We start from the raw sequence: 23,190 nt of genomic DNA on the forward strand, positions 1-23,190 counted from the left end.
TTGTAGAGCATGGAAGAAAGAAAAAAGGTCAATTTCTCCTGAGAGTATAGCCTGGGCTGGTTAGTCACCATCTATGTTCCAGTGCATAGCAGATGCTTAACTGGGAGGCTCTCATATGCTCCACTGTGTCTTTTCACGTGCTTTTGCTAGTTCCCGGATTAGTGCTTGCCCTGTCAAAAGTGTGCTGTACCTCCCAACGTGGCCCCTGAGCCTTTACATACCCTGTTTCCACCACCAGGCTTAGTCGGTCCATGTCTATAGAGGTAAGTGAGAGCCTGGCACCAGGCAGGGTGCCTTAAAGACTCAATGAATGAAGGACTGCCATTGTCTGTTGTGTACAATGGAAGCAGCAAGGACACGCGGGACCCTCCCTATTCACTGCGGCCCTCCCGGAATCAATGTATCTTCTTATCTGCCCGGGGGAGGAGGGGGGTGCGGGTGCGGGTGGAGTGGGAATCTGGGCTAGGGTCTGCCCTCGGCCCCTCGCTGGCCTCCCGAGAAGCCCACTTTCCTGGAGAGTCTGCACCCTTCCACCCAACTCAGTCCAGGTCACCTGACGCCCACGGCGCGTTCACCAAGGCACCCCGAGCCACCAGCACGTGGTCCAGGGATCCCAGCTTCCCATTGGCCGCTGGCCTCTTCCCCCGTTTGCGGTTGGCCGCGGCTCCCCCTGTGCAGCCCCGCAGTGGTGGAGTCCGCCGCTCTTTAAACCACGCCGGGCGGGACCACTGAGAGCGCACAGGGGAGTCGGGGGGCCCCGCGGCGGAGGGATCCCACTGGAATGTTTCCGCCGCGAGGGGGGGGCAGGGCGGCGCCCATTGGCCTGGGTGCCGGATGGCCGCCGCTGATTGGTCGGCTCGGGACATGGGTCCCGCCCGCCATAAGCCGGCTGCTGGAGAGGCCCAGACTGGAGTTCGTAGAGGCCGAGCTGGGCGAGCGGGTGGCGGCGGTGCAGGTGAGTGTCTCCCGCCCGGGAGCGGCCCCCTGGACGCGGAGCCGGCGGGGCGGCGGGGCGGAGCCAGCGAGGCGGCGGCGAGGCCCCAGACCCAGGCCCTCAGCGGCCCCTCCCCGCCGGCGGCCCCTCCCCGCCGCCATCCCGGACGGCGCCTCCTGCCCGGCGGGGGCTGCAGCCACGTCCCTGCCGTCTTCCGGGGCTGCCCCGGCCTGGGTACAGTCGGTGCCCCCGACCTCTGCCCCGCGGGGACGGAGAGAGAACCAAGGTCTGGATAACAGTAACAACAGCAGTAATAGACGGTGCCGGGCGCTTTATTTACCGTGTACAGCTTTGAATCAAAACGCCCTTCTGGGAGAGGCTGTTAACTTTGAGAAGTGAGGGTCCAGAGAAGTGAAGTGACTTGCCCAAAGTCACACAGTAGGTGGAAATGAGGGACTCACCTTTGAGTCCAGAAGTGGATGGGTCCCAGGATCAGATGTTCCTCCTAACCACCTCCTGGGCTCATTGCCCTCCGCCTCCCCCGTAGTCGCTTCTGAGCCGCACCTGCCGGTCTTTGCTTCCCACAAGTCACCAGGCACCTTCGCTTATAGGAAGCAACCCTCCCCCCATCCTTTCAGAGCTGGAGAGCAAATATCTGGGTCCTCCAGCCCGGGTCCTTATCTGCACACTCTTTCAAATGTAGAGGACTGGTAGGGAGCAAGGATCTGGGGGCTTGAGTTCTGCGGAAGGGGAGCTACATGGGTCAAGACTGAGCAGTAGGCGCGTTCCCTCCCCAAACACAGGGAGCCGAAACCCTAAGGAGCCGGTTTTTCAAGAATGAATCAGAGGCCTCCCGCCCAAGCAGCCCAAGCAGCACTGTGTTCAGTGAATTAGGGGGAGGGACTACGGGAACAAGTATGGTGTCCTCTAAGCCAGGCTTTACTTCAGCTCCAGGAAGCCCTTTCCGTGTTCCTTACTCCCCCACTTCTGATTGCAGGGTTGCTACATTTCAGGTTCTTCTTGGGATGAGAGGGCAAGGCTCTGGAAATATTCAGCTAGCTTCCCTTCAGCCCTGAGAGGACAGCCTGGGGAGGTATTCACAATTAACTCCCCAGCAGTCATGTTGGGGAGCTCATACCATAGTCAGTCAGGGAGAGAAGACGTTCTATAATCTCACCCCCTCATGAAAGCCAAGACCTGGCACATGCTAGACAAGTGCTCTGTCATTGAGCTAACCCCAGCCCCTACAAATATTTATTGAGCAGCCACTGTGTCAGGCACTGTATTTGGCACGAAGGAAACAGCTGTGAGCAGTACAAAACTTCTGCATTCTAGTGGAGAACAGTCAACAAATAAGTTAGGGAAGGCAGCCACTCCAGACCCTGCTAAGTGCAGGTGGTGTTGCAGGGAGCAGCTTTGGGCAGGGGGCTGCACAGCAACCTTTGGAGTCTAGCCCAGGCAGAGCGAAGGTGGAACAAAGGTAGAGGTCTGACTCTGCAGGAGTTCTGGGTACACAGTAAACAGGCTACATTTTTTTTTTTTTTTTTAATCTTTTTGAGACAGGGTCTCCCTGTAGCCCCAGCTGGCCTGGAACTTCCTATGTGGACCACACTGACCTTGAACTCACAGAGATCTGCCTGCCTCTGCCTCCCAAGTGCTGGGTTTAAAGGCGTGTACCACCATGCCCAGAATGTTTTTTTTCTTTTAAGGTATGGAGTTTCCCCCTGTGAGGTGGGGTCTTTTTGTAAGATTGGAAACATATGAGCAATGCCATCTGGTTTGCATTTTAAAATAGAGGCACAAAGTTAAATAACAGCCTGGAGGTTGGAAGACAAGCTCTATCAGGGTAGCTTGTAATTAAGTTCATGGGTATCTTGTGGATCATAGGAGCTGTTCCAATGGGCTGGGGCAAGCCAGGAAGGCTTGAAGGAGATAGCCTGGAATAGGCCTCGACTGGGATGCCTCTGGACCAGGGAGGAACCCATGTAACAGTAATGACAGTAACAGTCTGAGAGTATGGCTCAGTAGTAGAGTGCCTGCCTAGGATCCACAGGTGAGGAGCTGGGGCATGGCTTAGTCATAGATCTCTCTAGCATATGCTAGGCCCTCAGCTCTGTTCCCATCTGCACAGATAACACTTCCTGAAATAGTAAGCTAAAGTCTGAGCAGGCCTCTTTGGGATCCCAAAAGCACCTGAGACGGGAAATTTTGCTGGTTTTTCAGATGAGGAAACTGGGGCCCCATAGAGAGAAGTGACTTGGCTTTGCCTACACAGCTGGTAAGTGGCAAGGGTAGAACTTGAATCTAGGCCACAGCCCTCTCCAGGATCTGGAGAACTAGTTTATTAGTCACTCACTTTCCTCTGCCATTATGCCCCTCATGGGAGAGGACCCATGGCCAGGTTTAAACCAGAACCGTGGATGTGGACAGAGACAGAAAGTAGGAGGCTGGAGAATGGGGTGTGGAGTGTATAGCTTAAGAGGGCAGAAAGTGCAGTGATCATCATTAACACTTATAGACCCCTTAATAGTGTTCTCAGAACGGTTCTCGGAACAGTTCCAGGAACATACATAATTTCCTTTGAACTCAGAAAAGTTAAGATATTTACCAAAAATCATGCAGCTACTAGAAGATGAAGCCTAGTTCCAGTTGATGGTCACAACATCCTTCCCCTGTGGAGAAGTGGCAGCAGTGTGTGGGAGCTGCTGCTGCTTCTCAGTGAGCTGTTAGTGTGGTGAAATAAATGTGAGGGGCAGTACCATGGAATGAATTTGAATTCATTTTTGTGAAACATTTGTGAGCAACTCTTGTGTGCCACACTGCAGTTGATGCTCTGAATAGAGATAAGGGAAGCAGTCAAGACTAGTGTCCAGACTATATATAGTTCTCAAAAATTAATAAGAAAAAGTTCAGCCCTCCAAGCAAAAACAAAACAGCCATGTATGGTGGTGCACCTGTTATCTCAGCACATGGGCGACAGGAGGATTACACAGGGAGACCCTGAGAGATAACTCGGCGGTTAAGAGCACTGCCTACTTTTGCAGAGGACCTAGGTTCAGTTCCCAACACCACATGATGACTAACACCCATCCATAACCCCAGTTTTTTTTTTTTTTTGAGACAGGGTTGGTCTTATAACCCCAGCTGTCCTGGAACTCACTATGTAGACCAGGCTGGCCTTGAACTCACATAGAGATGAACTAAGATGCTTGATATGTGCTTGGGGATATATGTGATGCAAGATGCCAAGTGTTGATAACTATTAGGGCTGGTGCTTGCTAGTCCATCATACAATCTGTCCTCTTGTATATATATAATGGGGGGGGGTCTGGAGACAGGGTCTTCTTGTAGCCCAGCTGGCTTGAAACTTGCTATGTAGATCAGGCTGGCCTTGAACTCACCTGCCTGCCTCTGCCTCCACCTCCTGAGTGCTGGGATTAAAGGCCTGTGCTACCACACTGGCTATAACTCTAGTTCTAAGTGGTCCCTGGACACCAGGCACCTACATGGTATGTTTACATACATGTAGGGAAAACACTCCTACACATAAAAGAATTTTTTTAAAAAAAAATTTTATGCGTATGAGTGTATTGTCTGCATGTATGTGAGTGCACCCGTGTCGTACAATGCCACAGAGGTCAGAAGAGGGCTTCAGATTCCTCTGGAACTGGAGTTAAGGATGGTTTGTAGCCGCCATGTAGGTGCTAGGAATCGAACCCGGGTCCTCTGCAAGAGCAGTCAGTGCTCTCAAACACTGAGCCATCTCTCCAGCCCTGAAAAATAAAATTTTTAAAAGTTATTTTTATTTTATGTATATGTGTATTGCCTGCATGCACCCTTGTTATGCAGTGCCCACGGAGGTCAGAAGAGCACATCAGATCCAGTGGAACTGGAATTATGGATGGTTGTTGGGTGCTGGGAATCAAACCTGGGTCCACTGTAAGAGCAACCAGTAAGTACTCTTTTAACTGCTGAACCATCTCTCCAGTGCCTCCCCCACCCTTCTTTTTTTTCTTTTTTTTTTTTTTCTTTTTTCTTTTTTTATTTGAAGGCAAAATAAGATGGACACCAGAGATGGGGAAAGATGGCTCACTTGGTAAAGTGCTTCCTGTGCAGCCATGAGGACCTGAGTTTGATAACCAGCTGGATGTGGTGGCCAGGCACAGTGGTACATGTCTTTAATCCCAGCACTCATGAGGCAGAGGCAGACAGATCTCTCTGAGTTCAAGAGCAGCCTGGTCTGATAGCAAGTTGCAAGGCAGCCAGGACTATATAGTGAGACCCTGTATTTGGCAGGGGCAGGGGGCCAAGGCTGGGGATGGTGGTGGTGAGCACATGTGATCCCAGTGCTAGGGAGATGGAGCAGGAGGCTCCCTGGGGTTCATTGGCCTAGCTAGCTCAGTCTAATTGTTAGCTCCAGGCCTAGGAGACCATCTCCAAAAACAAAGTGGGGAGACCTGGATAATAGCACATGCCTTTAATCCCAGCACTCCTTAGGCAGAGGTAGTTGGATTTTTGTGAGATTGAGGCCAGCTGGAACTACAGAGAAACCCTGTCTCAAGAAAACAAAAAGCCAGTAGGGCTGGGTATACAGACTACAGCTTAGTGGTAGTGCCAGTAGGGCTGGGTACATGGACTACAGCTTAGTGGTAGTGCCAGTAGGGCTGGGTATACAGACTACAGCTTAGTGGTAGTGCCAGTAGGGCTGGGTATACAGACTACAGCTTAGTGGTAGTGCCAGTAGGGCTGGGTATACCGGGTACAGCTTAGTGGTAGTGCCAGTAGGGCTGGGTATATGGAGTACAGCTTAGTGGTAGTTCCAGTGGGGCTGGGTATATGGAGTACAGCTTAGTGGTAGTGCCCTTGCCAAGCATGTGCGATGCCCTAAATTCGTTCTCTCCTACCCTCAAAAAAATGGGTCTGAAGAGATGGCTCAGCAGGTAAAGGAGCTTTCCACCAAGTCTCATGACCTGAGTTCAGTCCCCAGGACCCACATGATGGAAGGAGCAAAGTAACTCCCACAGCTTTACAAAGGCACCATGGAGTACACATGCATATATACATAAATAAAAATTTTTGAGACACTGTGTACTCTGACTGGTCTGGCACTAACTGTGTAGACCAAGCTGGCCTTGAAGTAGTAAAGTTTTAAAATAGAGTGGATGGCATTTGAGAAATGATACCCAAGGTTGACCTCTAACCACATGTACCCACACATACAACTACATCCCTCCTTCCCCCACATAGACCATGCATTTTATAAGACTGAGTAGGGGATGGGAGAGGTGGCTCAGCAGTCAGAGCACCTACTGCTTTTGCAGAGGACCTCAGTTTGGCTCCCAACACCTATGTCAGGCAGCTTACAACCACTGTAACTCAAGCTCCAGGGGTCTGGTTCCCTCTTCTGGCCTCTGTGGGCACTTGTACTCATGTACACACACAGACACATATACGCATAATTAAAAATTAAAAAACATTGGTCTGGAGAGATGGGTCAGTAGTTACAACCATTGGCTTCTTCTGCAGAACACCCGGGTTCTCTTCCCAGCACCCACATGGTGGCTAACAGCCATGTGCCTACAGTTCCAGGGGATCCAGTGCTCTCTTCTGACCTCTGCAGGCATTGTATGACCTGGGTGCATTTACATACATGCAAGCAATACACTCATACATATAAAATCAAAACTTTTAAAAAATATTTTCAAAGGCAAAGTAGAGCTGATGAGATGGCCCGGCAGGTCAAGTTACCTGCCACTATAGCTGAGGACCTAAGTTCTACTCCCAGAACCCAAATGGTGGACGGTAAACAAACTCCACAAAGTTGTCCTCTGAACTCCCCATGTGTACTGAGGTGCGCACACACACAGTGTTTTTAAAAAGTAGGCCTGGTGGCTTGTCTTTAATCCCAGCACTTGGAGGCAGAGGCAAGTGGATTGAGGCCAGTATGGTGTACATAGGGAGTTCCAGGCCGGCTGGGGCTAGAGGAAGACTTTGTCTCAAAAAGAAAAGTACACATTTTAAAGACAGGGCCAATCCAGAACATTAAAAAAAAGTATAAAAAAGTCAGTGTCAAGCATTCTCGGGGGCTGAAAAAATACAAGCTCTTGCCCCAGCACTGTATTGGGAAATGGAAAGGGGACTGTGAGGTAGGGCATATGCTTTTGCTGGGAAAACAGGTCCCTGTACAGGGCAGGAACACCAGTGTGTCCTCTACCCTGTGGGATGCAGGGGTTACTGAGTAGCAAGTTTAAAGTCTGCTCATCCAAGAAAAGTGTATTCATGGCTGTTCTGTGCTAGTCACTGTTCCACCTACTGAGGGTATAGGAATGACACGAACCTGCCTTCAGCCATCCAGATCGTACCCTGGACAAAAGAGGGAGTAGCCAGTCAGAGGTCTGAGGCTTCTGTGGTCCAGGTGTTGGAGCAACACAGAGGAAGCCTGTGTGGCTGGAGGGAGGGGATGGTGGAAGGAGTGAGAACAGGTGTGGGCCACAGGAGGATGGGGACAGTCTGGGAGAGGTCAGAGGACAAAAGTGACATGACTGTTTGCAGGGTCATTCTGGCTGCTGTCTTGACAAACGAGAGTAAGAGGAAGCCTGAAGACACAGAGGAGCCAACTCTAGTGTAGGTAAGTGGGGATGGGGATGGAGCACATGGAGTCAGAATGAATGTATGAATGATGGAACCCTCTCACAAGGATTGGGTGCGGCCAGCTGGGTTTCCTTGAGCCTGGGATAGCCCCTCAGAAGAATATGGAGGCACAAAGTTCTTATATATAAGTGCGTATTTGGGATCCCAGCACTCAGGAGATGGAGGCAGGTAGAGCACAAGCTCAGGGTTATCCTTGGCTATATAGCAAACTTGAGGCCAGTCTGGGCTACATGAGATCTAGTAAGGTGGAAGAAATGTCACTGTGGACAGGCGTTTTTCAAGGGAAATTGAGTCACTTGATAAGTTTCTTTGTGGGATTGCAAGTCAGAAGTCCTTAAGGGGGCTTCTGGCATTTTGAACTCTGGAAATGTGACTTGAAAACAAAATTGGGCTGGGTGTGGTTCAGTAGTTGAGCGTCACCTGGTGTGCAGGAGGCCTGGGTTCTATCCCAGCACTGCCAGTTCCATCTGCCCCCTGTACCTCCCTCCCTCTGGCAGTCCTGGCCACATGGCCTCCTCACTGGTCCTCAAATATGCTGAGTGTGACACACTTTGGCCTTTGCACTGGCTGTTCCCTGTGTACCCAGAACATTCTTATCCCACGTCCTTTTTGCGGGGAGAGAAGGGATTCTGGAGATGGAACGCAGGGCTTCACATATACTGGGCAAACACCCTGCCAATGAGTCACACTCCCTGTTCCAGCTAGTTTATTGTAGTTCTCATAAATCAGGAAAAGACAGCCTTCTAGCAGACACATGGCCACACTGAGGTGTACAGTGCAACAGACAGTGTGTGGCTGAGGTCCAGCCCTACTTGTGACCTTGATACCTACTGTGTCCGCACAGCAAACAGCTTGTGTAGATGGATATGGTGTTCCTAGTCAGGGATCTTGCTTTTGTCTTATTAAAATAGCACAGAGGACTGGAGAGATGGCTCAGTGGTTGAGCACGGACAGCTTGGATTCAATTCCTAGCACCTACATGGCAACTAACACCCATCAGTAACACCAGTTCCAGGGAATCCAGCGCCCTTTTCAGAGCTCCGCAGGCATTACACTTATGTGGTATACTTACATGCAGGCAGGCAAGCACTCAAACTTTTTTTAAAGATGGTGCATTGAGCTGAGCATGTAATAGTTCCAGCTGCTGGGGAGCTCAGGAGGATCACTTGAACTTGACCAAATATTCAAGACTAATTTGGACAATATAGCAAGACCCTGACTCAAAACACAAAAAAGGTGCATGAATACAGTTAGCCACCCCAAAATGTGTGTTTGGAAGAGAAAGGGAGAAAGAAAAGTGTTAGAATCCAGGTCTGTAGACGACCCTCCCTCAGAGCAGCAAAGCCTCACAAGACAGGCCCTGAGGCCCCCTTGCAAAACAGGAACTGGCCAGGCAGCTGCATTTAGAGCTGTCTCAGCACAAAGCTGTTTCCAGATAATCTTAGAAGATAAACAGGCCCCTGCACCCCAGACCCACTGATGTAAGAACCGTCTCAGTACAAGCTGCTTCCCCCTGATATTTTTCACAATGTGTAGACCCCCTTAATCTCATGACCCAAGACCGGGTTGCTATAAAAGACTGTCTCAGCAGAAGCTGCTTCTTCCAGTCAAGATCCAGACCCCTCTGCTTGGAATAATTTTTTTCCCATGTTCTGCACTCTAGCCCCCCCCACCCATAAAAGCCCCCAGCCAACAGCCTGTAAACTAACAGCTCCTCCATCCCAACTGGGGACTGTCCTGTGCACTTTCTCTGCCAATAAACTCTACCCCGCCAGAGTTTTTGTCTGTGTCCTGGTGCTTTCTCCCTATTCACTCAGTTTACCTATCAAAAAGAAAAATAAACAGGGCTGGAGAGACGGCTCAGCAGCTAAGAGTAGTTGCTGTCCACACATGAGGTCCGGAGTTTGAATCCCAACACCCACATAATAAGCTGGGCATGGTCCTCGGGGAGGCAGAGACAGGAGGATTGCTGGGGCTTGTTGGCTTCCAGCCTAGCCAAAACACCAGAAGCTGAGGATCAGTGAGGTGGCTGTCTGAGAAGGAGCAAAGGAGACAGTGGTGGAAGCAAACAGCATGGCCTCCTTTGGCCTCTGCTCACACAGCAGCACACACCTACATGCAGGTACGCATGCACCTTACAGAAATACAAAGAATTTTATTTACAAACATTAAGGAAGCTGGGCGTGGTGGCTCACACCCTTAAGCCCAGCACTTGGAGGCAGAGGCCAGCGGCTTTCTGAGTTCACAGCCAGCCTGGTCTACATAATGAATTCCAGGCCAGCTGGGGCTACAGAGAGACCCTGTCTCAAAAACACCAAAAAAATAAAAATTTTTAAAAAATATATTGAGGAAAATAGAGCTGGTAAGCTGGCCCAGTGGGTAAAGGTACTTGCATGCAAGCCTATCAACCAGGTTTTATCCCCAGAACCCACAGTAGGAGAGAACAGACTCTAGGAAGTTGTCCTCTGACCTCATGCAAGCACTGGCATTCTCATTCTCTCTCTCTCTCTCTCTCTCTCTCTCTCTCTCTCTCTCTCTCTCCCTCTCCCTCTCCCTCTCTCTCCCTCCCTCCCTCCCCCCCCCACAGTGGATGGCCTTTGCCAAGCCCTTTGGGAGAGGGTAGAAAGATAATTAGCCCTGCCAATAAGTTCTAAGAGGAAGTGACATGTAACACTGGCAGAGGAATTTAATTACTGGAGAAAAAACCTCCAAAGCAAAATTGGTCCTGGGCAAGGCGACCTAGCACAGCTACCATGGTGACGATTCTGTCAGGCAGGGTCCTGAGTGACAGTAATCTTTGCCAAGCCCTTTGGGAGAGGGTAGAAAGATAATTAGCCCTGCCAATAAGTTCTAAGAGGAAGTGACATGTAACACTGGCAGAGGAATTTAATTACTGGAGAAAAAACCTCCAAAGCAAAATTGGTCCTGGGCAAGGCGACCTAGCACAGCTACCATGGTGACGATTCTGTCAGGCAGGGTCCTGAGTGACAGTAATGAACAAGTCCTCTGACAAGATGTAATGAATGTGGCAAGAAAAAACAAGCCAGGTATAGAGGGCACATGCCTGAATCCTAGCACTCGAGGCTAAGGCTCAAGGTCGCCTCAGCATGGTGCACATATGGAAGTCTGAGGACAACTCAATGGAGTTGATTCTTTCCTTCCACCATGCCGGACGCAGGGATCAAACCCAGGTCATTAGGCCTGATGACAAGTGTCTTTATCTGCCAAACGTCTCACTAGTTCTACACCTTGGTTTTTTTGAGACAGTCTCTCACTAGCCTGGAGTTCACCAAGTAGGTTAGGCTGACTGACCTTTGAGGTCCAGGGATCCTTCTGTCTTTTCCCCACCAGCTCTGAGATTATAAGCACACACTGCCACATCTGGCTTTAAAAAAAAATATTTTATGTAAGCCGGGCATGGTGGCACACACTTTTTTTTTTTTTTTTTAATTTTATGTGTATGAGTGTATTGCCTGCATGTATGTGAGTGCACCCGTGTCATGCAGTGCCGCAGGAGGTCAGAAGAGGGCATCGGATTCCCCTGGAACTGGAGTTAAGGATGGCTCATAGCCACCATGTGGGTGCTAGGAATCGAACCTGGATCCTCTGCAAGAGCAGTCAGTGCTCTTAACCACTGACTCATCTCTCCAGCCCCATGGCACACACCTTTAAGTCCCAACACTGAAGAGGCAGAAGCAGGCAGATCTCTGAGTTCCAGGCCAGCCTGTCTACATAGCGAGTTCCAGGCCAGCTGTGGCTACAGGACTGTCTCAAAAAGACAAAAAAAAAAAAAAAAAGTGTGACACTTTATTCTGCTGTGAGAGATGAACCCAGGATCTTATTAAGCACACACCACTGATCTGCGTCCACATTCTGGGTTCTGAGTCAGCCCTCTGTATCCACCAGTTCCACATACCAGATTGAACCTGCAATGGATAGGAAATATTTAGGCAAGCCAGGTATGCTGGTATACACCTTTAATCCAAGTGACTTTGGAGGCTAAGGCAGGATTATAGATTCAAGACCTGCTTGGGCTACAGAGGGAGTTGACAGCCTGGGTAAGTGAGAAAGACACTGTCTCAAAATGAAAAAGGTCAGAGGATGTAGCTCAGGAATAAGCATTATGAAGCCCTAGGATCAAATTCTAGTAATTGGGAGGGAGGGGCAAAGGGAGAGAAGGCAGGGGAGAGGGAGGGATTGGTTGATCCAGGAAAAGCCTTGTACCTATACTGAACATAGATTTTTTTTTTCTTGATTTACTCCCTAAGCAATGCAGCATAACAGGTTTCATAGCATTTATATTGCATAAACTATTTGAAATCTGTACGGGTTATTCAGAGTGTATGTGAAGGGCAGTGCCTCTGTAGCCATCTCGCCAAACCTGTGCAGATGCTCTGGGTTCCATCCCCATCACTGTGAAAATACAAATACACAAGAGGCTGTGCATAGATTTTTGTGCACATACATTCATTTTATATAAGGGACTTGCATTCCGGGATCATGATATCATGGAAGGTCTTGGAACCATGTGGATTGGAACAATGCAAGCTGATCTCAGGGCTAGGGTGTGACTCTAGTGGAACCCTTGCACAACCCACAGCAAGTCCCTGGGTTAGTGCTCTTGAACTGCAAAATAGCATTAACTTTTGTCCCATGTGGTAGTGACAAGACAGGAGGGCCCCGAGGCTGCTACCCAGCACCCAAACCTTCTCTTCCTGCAGGTCTCCCGACTGAGCCCGATTCTCTTCGCTGCTCATGCCGCTGGGACTAGGGCGGCGGAAAAAGGCACCACCTCTGGTGGAAAATGAAGAAGCAGAGCCTGGTCGTGGTGGACTGGGTGTTGGGGAGCCAGGGCCCCTGGGCAGTGGTGGGGCAGGGGGACCCCAGGTGGGTTTGCCCCCACCTCCTGCTGCCCTGCGCCCACGCCTGGTATTCCACACCCAGCTGGCCCATGGTAGTCCCACTGGCCGCATTGAGGGCTTCACCAATGTCAAGGAGCTCTATGGCAAGATTGCTGAGGCCTTCCACCTGCCAGCTGCTGAGGTATCTGTGGGAACTAGGGCCCCCAAGGGTGGACCACAGACCTGATGGTGAGCTAGGGGTCAGGTGTTCACACTGCATCTTGAGAGACTTCTACACCAGTAGGTTGTATGAGAATGCTAAGTTCCCATTAGGTCTTCAGAGGCCTGCATCCTCTGGTAGATGGGTGTTGATGACCACAGGTGGTCTCCAAGAGGCTTTAGGAAGCCTGTGCCCAGAGCACTGTGGGAGTTGGAGGTCTGTTTTACTTTCTATAACTGACAAAACACTACCCAAAATCAACTTGGGGAGGAAAGAGTTTATATTCTTTTACATCTCCCAGGTCGCAGTTCACCACTGAGAGAAAGCCAAAGCAGGAACTGAGGGCAGGAGCCTGGAGCTCAGGCCATGGAGGAACGCTGCTGCCTTGCTCCCTAGTCCATGTTCAGCCTGCTTTCTTATACAACACAGGACCACTTGCCTAGGGGTGGCACCTCCCACAATAGGTTGGACCTTCCAGGGGATCCAACAGCCTCTTCTGTCCTCCGCAGGCACGACACGGGTGCACTTACCTACGTGCAGGCAATACACACGTACATAAAAATAATAATTTTTTTTTTTAAAAAGGGATGAATTGGGCACGCTTAAACAAAACCAAAGGCCAGCAAAGTAGCTCAAGGCTGAACATCTTGGATTCACTTATAATCTGGGCTCCAAAGGACGTGGGCAGCTCCACTTCTCTGGCTGTGCCATCCACAGCACACACAGCTTGTCTCGTAGGCTCAAGCCAGCTCCACTCCACACCTGTCGCTGGCTGCCTTTGGTTCCCATGGTCGTCCCATGGTCCTATCATGTCCAATATGTTGGGGTCTCCTTTGCAGCAGAGGCTGCACCTTCACAAGTGGGCTCTTCTGGCCTCTCAGGATGCAAAGCTTCGGATCTTCTCCGTGACTTCTTCATGCCTTCAAAACCAGTACCATGTAGGAGATTTACACATTACCAAGTCCTGCTTCCAAGCTTGAGCTTTCAGATCTGGGCACCCTCTGGACCACAGCTTCTATATGCTAACCCCAAGGAAATACTTTCCAGAAGATTTCACCTCAGTGATGCTGCTCTCTTGTTACAGCTGATTTTCAGTCCCAGCTAACCAGCATCAATTCTCCCAGTAAAAGTACAAAAAGCTTAACTTCCAAAAATTCTTAATTCTACACTAACAGTCCTGATACAGTATTTGCTTCCTTTGACGCTTCACAAGCCAGGCCTCCATCTTTCAGCATAACTGTTCCAAACTCCACAGCAACAGCTCACTAAGCTCTGAGCATTCAGTGGCTTTTCCAGCCCAAAGTTCCAAAGGCTTCTACAAATCTCCCCCAAACGACATGGTCAGGTTTGTCTCTGAGAAATACCCCACAATCCTGGTACCAGCTTCTGTCTTAGTTACTTTCTATTGTTGGTAAAAAGTACTGACCAAAACCATTTTGGGGAGGAAAGGGTTTATATTCTCTCACGTCTCCCAGGTCACAGTTCATCACTGCAAGAAGCCAAAGCAGGAACCTGGAGCTCAGACCAAGGAGGAACACTGCCTTGCTCAGCTTGGTTTCTTTTTTTTTAATTTCATATATACGTATGTATTGCTTGCATGTAGGTAAGTGCACCCGTGTCGAGCAATGCCTGCGGAGGACAGAAGAGGCTGTCAGATCCCCTGGAACTAGAGTTAGTCATTAGCTGCTATTTGGGTGCTGGAATTCAAACCCAGGTCTTCTGCAAGAACAGTCAGTGTTCTTAACCACTGAGCCATGTCTCCAGCCCTCAGCCTGGTTTCTTATACAACACAGGACCATTTGCTCAGGGGTGGCACCACCCACAATAGGCTGGGCCCTCCCACATTACTCAGCAGTCAAGAAAATGCCCCACAGATGTGGCCACAGGCCAGTCCAATGGAGGAAATTCCTCAGTTGAGGGTCCCTCCACTCACGTGTGTCAAGTTGACAACTGAAGCTATCCAGAACAAGATCAGAACCAGCTTGCACTTGCCAATGCATTGGAGGCGTGATCTGAGGACTAGAAGTAGGGAGGGCAACAGCAGGACTGAGCAGGAAGTGGAGAGGTCTTTCAAGGCTGGATGGGACCCCATCATCCATTCCTCAGCATTTATTAACACTCACTCTATACCAGGCTCTATTCCCTAGAAACCACAGAATTCTTAGCAGGACAGAAATCCTACTCCTAGCATTTGAGGTGTTGGAGCTCCTGTTCTCGCTGAGGGGTGACCAAGCCCCGGGATAGGACCCTTTTATTAACTCCCCCCTTCCCCTGGGTTTTAGAAAAGGGTTATAACGTCTCCCAGGGAGAGAGAAAGATGAACACCTTGCCTTTGCCCTGCAGGTGATGTTCTGCACCCTCAACACCCACAAAGTGGATATGGACAAGCTCCTTGGGGGCCAGATTGGGCTGGAGGACTTCATCTTTGCCCACGTTAAAGGGCAGCGCAAGGAAGTGGAAGTGTTCAAGTCTGAGGAAGCACTGGGGCTCACCATCACAGACAATGGGGCCGGCTATGCATTCATCAAGGTGCCAGGGTGGGCAGGGTGTGCTTAGTTCGGGGTCAGGGGTGGGGGGCTGCCGTGGGACCCAGGATGAAGCTTCCAGAGCTGACTTGCCTGCCCTTCTACAGCGCATTAAGGAAGGCAGTGTGATTGACCACATCCAGCTTATCAGCGTGGGCGACATGATTGAAGCAATCAACGGGCAGAGCCTGCTGGGCTGCCGGCACTACGAGGTTGCCAGGCTCCTCAAGGAGCTGCCCCGAGGCCGCACCTTCACCCTCAAACTCACAGAACCTAGAAAGGCTTTTGGTGAGCAGTCTTGACAGCCTGGACCACCCATGGAATGAACTTGAGCTCTAAGAGCAATCTGGACTGCAGTTCTGGGAGCTACCAGCAGGTGGCACCCAAGCCCTCAGTGCAAAGTGGGGGCAGCCCCACCCTACCCCAGATCCCTGACCTGGCTGGCAGCCCATCCTGGAGGAAGTTACCCCACACCTAACTTCCAGGAGCCATTAGCCCAGCAAAGTGCCCCCAACCCTGGCCAGCCCCTCCATCCTCAAGAAGTGAGGCTTGGCTGCCTTGTACTAGCCCTCTCCACTCTCCCACCCCTGTGTTTCTACCTGGCTTCACTAACTCCCAGGAATGGGCCTGAGGCCTCAGGTGGGGGCAGGGGACTCAGAAGCTCTTCCCTAGGCAGGTAGGGCTGATATGAGATCCAGCAGCTATACGGTCTCTGGCCGTGGGGAAGGTGACCAGGGACCCAGGCTCCGCCTCCTCATAGCCCTCACATCCTGGGGCAGAAGGTACCATCCCGTCTCTTTAGCTTTTTCTGTGCTGGAACCCCAGCTGCCCTTCTCCGTTTATGCCAAGCCCCTACCATAAGGAGCCTGCAGAGACTCAGAAAAAGTTGGGAGGTGGCTTTTCTCAAGCCTAGGTTCCTGCCCACTGTGGCTGAAATCCCACTACCTTTATCTCCCACAGACATGATCAGCCAGCGTTCGGCAGGTGGCCGCCCTGGCTCAGGCCCACAACTGGGCACTGGCCGAGGGACCCTCCGGCTCCGATCCCGTGGCCCTGCCACAGTGGAGGATCTGGTGAGTGAGCCAGCCAAGGCCAGTGATCACATTCTCATTACCTGAACAACTCAGGACACCTCCACTTAAATCTGTCACCTCCCAGCTTTGGGACCTTCCTTGGGCAAGTGAGCCTCAGTGTCCTCACCTATAAAGTGGGAGTCATAATACAATGTACCCATACCTTCCTGCAAGGGTGGACTTTAGTAGATACAGATAACATAGCTGGGAATGCTAGAACTTGTGTGATCCAGGCAGGGTTTCAGTTTCAAGGCCAGTTCAATCCACATGGTGAAACTTTGTTGCCCCATACATAATGTGCTAGCCCAGTGTGGGCACACCAGTAATCCTAGGAAGCCAAGGCAGGAGAGAGCATTTAGATTTTAAGGCCAACTTGGGAAATTTAGACTTCATCTCAAAATAATGTAGCTGGAGGTGCAGCTCAGTAGTAGAGCTCTTACCAAGGCCCTGTATTCCATCCCTGGCACTTCAGAAAAAAATGTGGGGGGGGCGCTCTCATGGGTGTTTTATGCACATGTATGCAGCAAGAGCTCCGTTGACATAACTGTGTTATCCCTGTCTCCCAGCCCTCAGCCTTCGAGGAAAAGGCCATCGAGAAGGTGGATGACTTGCTAGAGAGCTACATGGGGATTAGAGATACGGAACTGGGTGAGTGGTGGCACCTGGACTTGGGGAGGGGGTAGGAGTAGGCTTGCTGTACTGCTGCGCTCCTCATGCCACCTGGCCTCCATCTTTTCCTCCTCCCTGACAGCTGCCACCATGGTGGAGCTGGGGAAAGACAAAAAGAACCCAGATGAGCTGGCAGAGGCTCTGGATGAACGACTTGGTGACTTTGCCTTCCCTGACGAGTTTGTCTTTGATGTCTGGGGAGCCATTGGCGATGCTAAGGTCGGCCGCTACTAAGACTGGAACTGGACTCTGAGATGACCTGGACCTGGCCTGGATGGTGGTCCCAGAAGGGATACCACAGCCAAGACCTGAGCATCTGGCTTGGGCACAGAGTTAAGCACCTGGAGATGATATGGCATAGAAGTTGCCTTTGGCTCTGGCACTACTCCAATCGGTACCACCGTCTTTCCTGGTGCCCAGCCTGGCTGGGGTCCCTGGCCTTCCCCTGCCAGGTTCCCCGCCTACCTCAGCAGAGTCAGTGCACAGGGAGGGACCAGCCACACTGGACAGCCGCCTCTGCCCCAAACACTTTCCACCATCAGCTGCCAAATTGCTCCTTTTGTCTCAGTGGGGCCTCAGTTTTGTTTAGGGTCATGACCTTCCTACTTCTGAGGTCTACAGTGCAGAAAGAGGGCATCTCTTAGAAAAGGCAATACCATCCCCCGTTGGAACCCCTCCCCCAGGAGGAGCATCCTTAAGTTGGATTCTGTTACCTCCCCCTTTAAGTGGATACTGCTATGAATCCCCAGCCCCCATCACCTCCCCTCAAGCAGTGCAAGAGGGATGAGGGAGGCAGTGGGTTTTGTATCCAAACTTGCTGTCTTGGACATAAAAACTATTGGCTATTGGACCTGTGTGACTTTGGGGTAGGAGGGGGGTGACCAGGACTAGGAAAGAATGCAACAGCTGAAGTCTATCTTCTTGGGCTCTAAATTGAATTAGGAACTGGCTGGCCCACCACCCCCTCTCACTACCCCTGATGCAGATCTTGGCTGCAGGCCATGAAGCTTCCAGGCAACAGCAGAGATTCTGATTTACTTGGGTTTCGGACCCTGTCTCTGCTCATTAACAGTTCCTGGGTCCCTCATGTATGAGTCAACCCCTTGGTGTGGAGAGCAAGGCCCAACACCCTCAACTGAGGCCGAACATGGGGGCGGGGGGTGAAGGCATCCATAGCATGGTGCCTCACTGGGACATAAACCCATGGAGCTTGTTTTGACAGTCCATTTCATCCTAGGATTGAGGGGGATCAAGGAAAGGGTGGGTTGGGACCCTGGCCAGACCTGGAGGGAAGGGAGGCGACTGGAGCAAGGGGAGCCAGGCCAGAGGTCCCCAGTGGAATGTTTGGGGGTGAGCCCAGCCTGCAGGAAAGCTGAGCAAGGCTGGCTTCCTGGTTCCAGCAGGCGGATGCTGAGAAGCAGATGGGGGCCCTTGGCACAGGGCGTTTGTGTGCAGGAACTAGTGGCAACAACCGCTGTCAGGGTGACTTGGCGTCTCTGACCACTTGGGGGTCTTTGTTTTTCAGTGCTAGGGGTGGGACCCAGGGCCTCAAGCTAATGAGCCCTGCCTCAAGTTCTACTTTTCGGTGGTGCTTGTCATCATGATGGGGGCAGCTGAGGGGGTTGTTGACCATGTGTGTGACTCTCAAATGTTACCCTACTTCTCAGGGCATGAGATGAGGCTGCAGCTGTGGGTACAGGATGTAGAAGCTGTGGGTATGGATGCAGAAGCTGGCCTGGCTCCCTGAGAGCCTCAGCCTCCTCTTCTCCTGGGGTGACTCTCTGCTGGCCTGGACTTAAGCCCCTGTGTAAATTGTGGGTGGATGTCCTGACTAGGCTGGGACTCACTCAAGCAGGTCTACCCATTTTGCCCACTTCCACCCTACTCCAATACCCACAAAGGCTCTGGGAGGGCTGGGGGCCCTCCCACCATATGCAGGGCCAGCCCCCCAATCCTCAAGCCCCAATGGAACAGCACCCCCTCCCCACCCCTCACCCCCACTCCCTGTAGCCCTTCCAGCCTGCCCTGGGCGATGCTCACATTTTCCAGTGTTTAGATTTTTATCCGCTTTATTAATGAGGCAGGCAAGAGGCCCGAGCTGCGGGGCGCGGGGGTGGGGGTGGGGGCAGCTCTCACCCCACTGGGAGGAGGGGGTCAGGCAGACCAGGCCAACTAGAGAATCTTAGTCCTTGACAGGGAGTAACTGGACCCAAACACCCGCCCACTGCCAGCAACAGACAAGGGGTCTTGGCCACTCAAGGCCCCCAGTGGGCAGGCAAGCTTGGGGTGGAGCAGCCCCTGGAGGCCAGTGGAGCGCGGGTGGAGGAGGCAGGGAGCCCAGGAGCCGCCCCAGGAAGAGGGAGCGGCTTGCCGGGGAGCCAAGGAGCAACACGCAGCAGGCACCAAGCACTGGGCCATGGGGACCCCACATCCTGGCAACACTGGGTAAGAAGCTAGGTTTTGAGGGTCGGCAGGGAAAAGGGGAGGGCATGGAAAGATTTGGCTATGGCCACCCTGGTCTCTTCCTGCTGTGTTTATAGCTGTCCATCCTGGATAGTCTGTTCATCCATCTGTTCCTTCAGCCCTCTTAACCAGGGAATGGGGAAAGGGGTAGGCATCTAGGTGAAGGCAGTGGCAGGGATTGCCATGGAGACGGGACTCTGGGGATAGAGGTGGGTTCATGGGTACAGAGAGGGTCAGAGATATGTCTATAGGACCTAGAAGCCTTGGGGCACAGAAATGAGTCTACATGCATAGAGATGGGGCATTAGAAAATAAATGGGTCCCTGGGACAGGGATGTGCCTTTATAAGAGTTAGGTCATGGAGGTGGCGTGAATGTCGACAAGACTAAAAGGTGGCGTAATGTCTTTAATCCTAGCACTGGGGATGGCATGCCTTTATTCCTAGCACTTGGGAGACTGAGGCAGGTGGCTCTGTGAGTTTGAGGTCACCCTGGTCTGTGTATTGAGTTCCAAGCCAGCCAGTTGACCTGTTCCCCTACTCCCCACAAAGGAAGATGGAGATGAGGTGAAGGTTGGTGATGAGGTAGCTGGGGCTTTATGGTCAGAAATGGGCCAAGGTCTATCCCATGAGGCCATGGGCCAGGAACCTGCTGTGTTGGGAGACTGGAGGTGGGGGTGGAGATGGAGACCAAGATACTAAGGGCCTAGACCAGGTCCAGTCAAGCCTTCAAGCAGTGGACAGAGAAGACACATGGGGCAGTGAGGCCAGGAGCAAGAGATGAAGTGGAGTCAGAAATGGAGCATCCTCGTGACTCCTGTGGCTGTTCTTGGGCCTAGGTCGAGGCCACGGTGTCACATGGATACTGGTGATGGGACCCCAGCCTCACTGTGGCCTCCTTTCCTCCATGCAGCCCTCCTGGCCACTGACATGAGCCTCTGTGTGCCCCTCAACCTGAGCCTGGCCGACGAGGCGACCGCGTGCACAGCGCCTAGGGTCCCCAACACGTCGGCTGTGCCTCCGTTGGGCGGTTCTGGCGCATCGCCTGCATTGCCCATCTTCTCTATGACCCTGGGTGCTGTATCTAACGTGCTCGCGCTAGCGATACTGGCGCAGGCCGCGGGCCGTTTGCGGCGGCGCCGCTCCGCCGCCACCTTCCTGTTGTTCGTCGCAAGCCTGCTGGCCATCGACCTAGCGGGCCACGTGATCCCGGGCGCGCTAGTACTGCGCCTGTACGCGGCAGGGCGCGCGCCGGCCGGCGGTGCCTGCCACTTCCTAGGTGGTTGCATGGTTTTCTTCGGCCTGTGCCCACTGCTGCTGGGCTGCGGCATGGCCGTGGAGCGGTGCGTGGGTGTCACGCGGCCACTGCTCCACGCGGCGCACGTCTCGGTAGCCCGCGCGCGCCTGGTACTAGCCGCGCTGGCCTCCATGGCCCTGACCGTGGCCCTGCTGCCGCTAGCACGCGTGGGTAGCTATGAACTGCAGTATCCTGGCACCTGGTGCTTCATCAGCCTCGGTTCACCCGGAGGCTGGCGCCAGGCGTTGCTCGCCGGCCTCTTTGCGGGCCTCGGCCTGACCGCGCTCCTTGCTGCGCTCCTGTGCAACACACTCAGTGGCCTGGCGCTCCTGCGCTCTCGCTGGAGGCGCCGCCGCTCCCGACGGCTCCCCCAAACTTCGGGGATCCCCGGCCGCCGGCGCTGGGGTTCCCACCAATCCCGCTCAGCCTCCGCCTCATCTGCCTCGTCCATCGCTTCGGCCTCTGTCACCCTCCGCAGCTCCCGTGGCGGCGGCGGCTCGGCGCGTAGAGTCCGCGCGCACGACGTGGAGATGGTGGGCCAGCTCGTGGGCATCATGGTAGTGTCGTGCATCTGCTGGAGCCCCCTGCTGGTGAGGGGCGCAACCGCCCCCGGAGCCACGCTCCTTCCTGCCCCTGCAGCCTAGTTGAGGCTTCTCCCCCACTTTTGCCTTCTTCCAGCGTCCCAAGTCCTTACCGCTGCCCCTTTTGGGGTCTCTGCAACCCTTTCTCCAGCTCACTTTCTAAGCCCGCCACTTCGTTCATTCCCTAGCCTTCCTCCAGAATTCTTTTTGACTTGAGTCCTGTGTGCTTCAGGATACTGGAAATTCTTTTTGACCAGAGACCCCATCCATTGAAAGCTTTTCCTTCTTCACCCTCCTCCCTCCCGACATAGATCCGCATTGGCTCTAAAACCCGCCCCTGCATCCTAACCTTCCAGTCCCAACCCTTCCTCGCTTCGGTCCGCTGATCACACCTGCTTTTCTCACAGGTGTTGGTGGTACTGGCTGTTGCGGGCTGGAGCTCCAGCTCCCTGCAAAGGCCGCTCTTTCTGGCCGTTCGCCTCGCCTCGTGGAACCAGATCCTGGACCCATGGGTGTACATCCTGCTGCGCCAGGCCGTGCTCCGTCAATTGCTTCGCCTCCTGCCCCCATGGGCCGGTGCCAAGGGCGGCCCTACAGAGCTGAGCCTAACCAGGAGCGCCTGGGACGCCAGTTCTCTGCGTAGCTCCCGGCACAGTGGGCTTACCCACTTCTGAACGCACCTAGAGACTAAGCTAATCCACCCTGGGCTGGGTGCAGTCTTTGAGGTAAAAAAGCCACTTAGTGAGCCCAGAGCAATGTGTCCCATTCGGGCTGCAGTACACACTGGCCGGGAGACAGAAGAACCCTTCGAACAAGTGCACTTCTAAGGTTGGCCACGCGAGGGCGAAAGCTCGAAGGGCCAGAGGTGGGAGCCAGGGACCATCTTCAAATGCTGCCCCACCCACGCAATTTGGGTTTGGGGCTCCCCCACAAGCAGAGCTAGAGATTTAAGCTTCACTTCCTGTCTCTGCCGGCGCCACGATGGACTCTCATTTTGGTCCTGAGCTACCCCAATACAGCCCAAACAACTTGCACCCACCACAGCCTTACCCAGTGTGCTGAATCCCTTCCCCACCACAACAGTCTCCTCTTTGACCTTCAAATGAGCCCCATTACAGCCCCATCCCATAGATGTGCCTGCCTTGTTGTCACTCCCTCTAAGCACGCCCCACCCCAGGACTGCACACAGAGGCTGAAAAGGTATGTGTGGGGCAAAGCCCAAAGGCCTTCTTAAAAACTAAGTGCTCTTCGGCGAGGCAGGACGGGGGAGCTAGCGGCCCCCTGCCACAAAGTCAAAATCCCGGAAGGCCGCTTGTTCCGCTGCCGTGAGGGGCCGAGGGTCTCGGGGTGGGCTCAGCGTCGGGGCCTCCCCAGTGAACTCCTCGTCGAAGTTGCTGACATCAGTACGCCCCGAAAGCGTGGGCACAAAGGGTGGGGGCAGGCGTCGGGCCAGTAGGGCATCCCAGCTCAGGGTCTGTGGAGAGGAAGCCAGAGGGGTCAGGACAGAGACTGAGGGACTGGAGGGTGTCTTTGGGGCTCAACAGTAAGGAGACGGACATGGGGGGAGTACTGGGGGCTCAGGATCAATTAAGGGGTTAAGATGGCCCTGGAGTGACATGAGCCTGGAGAGGCAAGGGAATGGGGGACACAACAGAGGCGTGCAGGAAGCAACATTTACAGCCTGAGGTTAACAGGACTCTTGTGATGAAGCAACTGGACTTGGGTTGAGGATGAACTTGCACTGAATGGGCAAACACCCAGTCCTTGGGGTGACTCACCCTAAAGAAAGGCTGTTTTTTCACATCTTCTGCATCTCGCTCAGTGGACCCCAACCTCCGCTCTGGATTCCTCCGCAGCAGCTGCAGAGGGCTCATGAATCAAGGTGTGACCCCAGAGCCCCTTCCGAGCCCACTCTGCACTGGGGGGGGGGGGGGGGTC

At 52.9% G+C, this 23,190-nt stretch overlaps 3 protein-coding genes across 14 annotated transcripts in view; 2 read left to right on the forward strand and 1 right to left on the reverse strand.

The window, feature by feature from the left end:
• The first annotated feature begins 817 nt into the window (after positions 1–817).
• On the forward strand, positions 818–17,763 carry Gipc1 (GIPC PDZ domain containing family member 1). 4 transcript variants are annotated; one of them, XM_008855399.3, is made up of 9 exons: positions 855–955; positions 3,158–3,212; positions 7,487–7,562; positions 12,307–12,628; positions 14,990–15,175; positions 15,279–15,459; positions 16,132–16,244; positions 16,811–16,892; positions 16,996–17,763. In XM_008855399.3, the coding sequence occupies exons 4-9, from the start codon at positions 12,341–12,343 to the stop codon at positions 17,145–17,147; spliced, it is 1,002 nt and encodes a 333-aa protein (XP_008853621.1). In that variant the 5' UTR covers positions 855–955; positions 3,158–3,212; positions 7,487–7,562; positions 12,307–12,340; the 3' UTR covers positions 17,148–17,763. The 4 variants fall into 4 exon arrangements, with proteins under 4 accessions (XP_008853619.1, XP_008853621.1, XP_029413245.1 ...); XM_008855397.3 differs by lacking the exon at positions 3,158–3,212 and having other exon boundaries at positions 818–955; XM_029557385.1 differs by lacking the exons at positions 855–955; positions 3,158–3,212 and adding an exon at positions 4,864–4,886.
• A 1,248-nt stretch (positions 17,764–19,011) lies between these two features.
• Ptger1 (prostaglandin E receptor 1) lies at positions 19,012–22,308 on the forward strand. 2 transcript variants are annotated; one of them, XM_017794953.2, is made up of 3 exons: positions 19,012–19,358; positions 20,288–21,261; positions 21,660–22,308. In XM_017794953.2, the coding sequence occupies exons 2-3, from the start codon at positions 20,305–20,307 to the stop codon at positions 21,924–21,926; spliced, it is 1,224 nt and encodes a 407-aa protein (XP_017650442.1). In that variant the 5' UTR covers positions 19,012–19,358; positions 20,288–20,304; the 3' UTR covers positions 21,927–22,308. The 2 variants fall into 2 exon arrangements, with proteins under 2 accessions (XP_017650442.1, XP_008853626.1); XM_008855404.3 differs by having other exon boundaries at positions 19,012–21,261.
• A 145-nt stretch (positions 22,309–22,453) lies between these two features.
• Positions 22,454–23,190, reverse strand: part of Pkn1 (protein kinase N1) — a 31,741-nt gene continuing 31,004 nt past the window's right edge. For 7 of the 8 annotated variants that reach the window (XM_008855403.3, XM_017794952.2, XM_017794951.2 and 4 more), the window contains 2 exons: positions 23,031–23,111; positions 22,454–22,726 (listed from right to left, as the gene is read on the reverse strand). In XM_008855403.3, the coding sequence (XP_008853625.1) occupies positions 22,523–22,726; positions 23,031–23,111 (285 nt within the window). In that variant the 3' untranslated portion in view covers positions 22,454–22,522. The other variant, XM_029557384.1, reaches the window with a different exon arrangement.

The sequence above is a fragment of the Nannospalax galili genome, unplaced genomic scaffold, assembly GCF_000622305.1.
Source record: "Nannospalax galili isolate Female #2095 unplaced genomic scaffold, S.galili_v1.0 scaffold47, whole genome shotgun sequence".
In the NCBI taxonomy this organism is placed as follows: Eukaryota; Metazoa; Chordata; class Mammalia; order Rodentia; family Spalacidae; genus Nannospalax; species Nannospalax galili.

Excerpts from the sequence above, each read along its gene's own strand:
- Gipc1 (XM_008855397.3), top strand. The coding sequence starts at position 12,341 with ATGCCGCTGGGACTAGGGCGGCGGAAAAAGGCACCACCTCTGGTGGAA. Across the intron at positions 15,460-16,131 it reads AGAACCTAGAAAGGCTTTTG|ACATGATCAGCCAGCGTTCG; the intron begins GTGAGCAGTCTT and ends TATCTCCCACAG. Across the intron at positions 16,245-16,810 it reads CTGCCACAGTGGAGGATCTG|CCCTCAGCCTTCGAGGAAAA; the intron begins GTGAGTGAGCCA and ends CCTGTCTCCCAG.
- Ptger1 (XM_008855404.3), top strand. The coding sequence starts at position 20,155 with ATGAAGTGGAGTCAGAAATGGAGCATCCTCGTGACTCCTGTGGCTGTT. Across the intron at positions 21,262-21,659 it reads TCTGCTGGAGCCCCCTGCTG|GTGTTGGTGGTACTGGCTGT; the intron begins GTGAGGGGCGCA and ends CTTTTCTCACAG.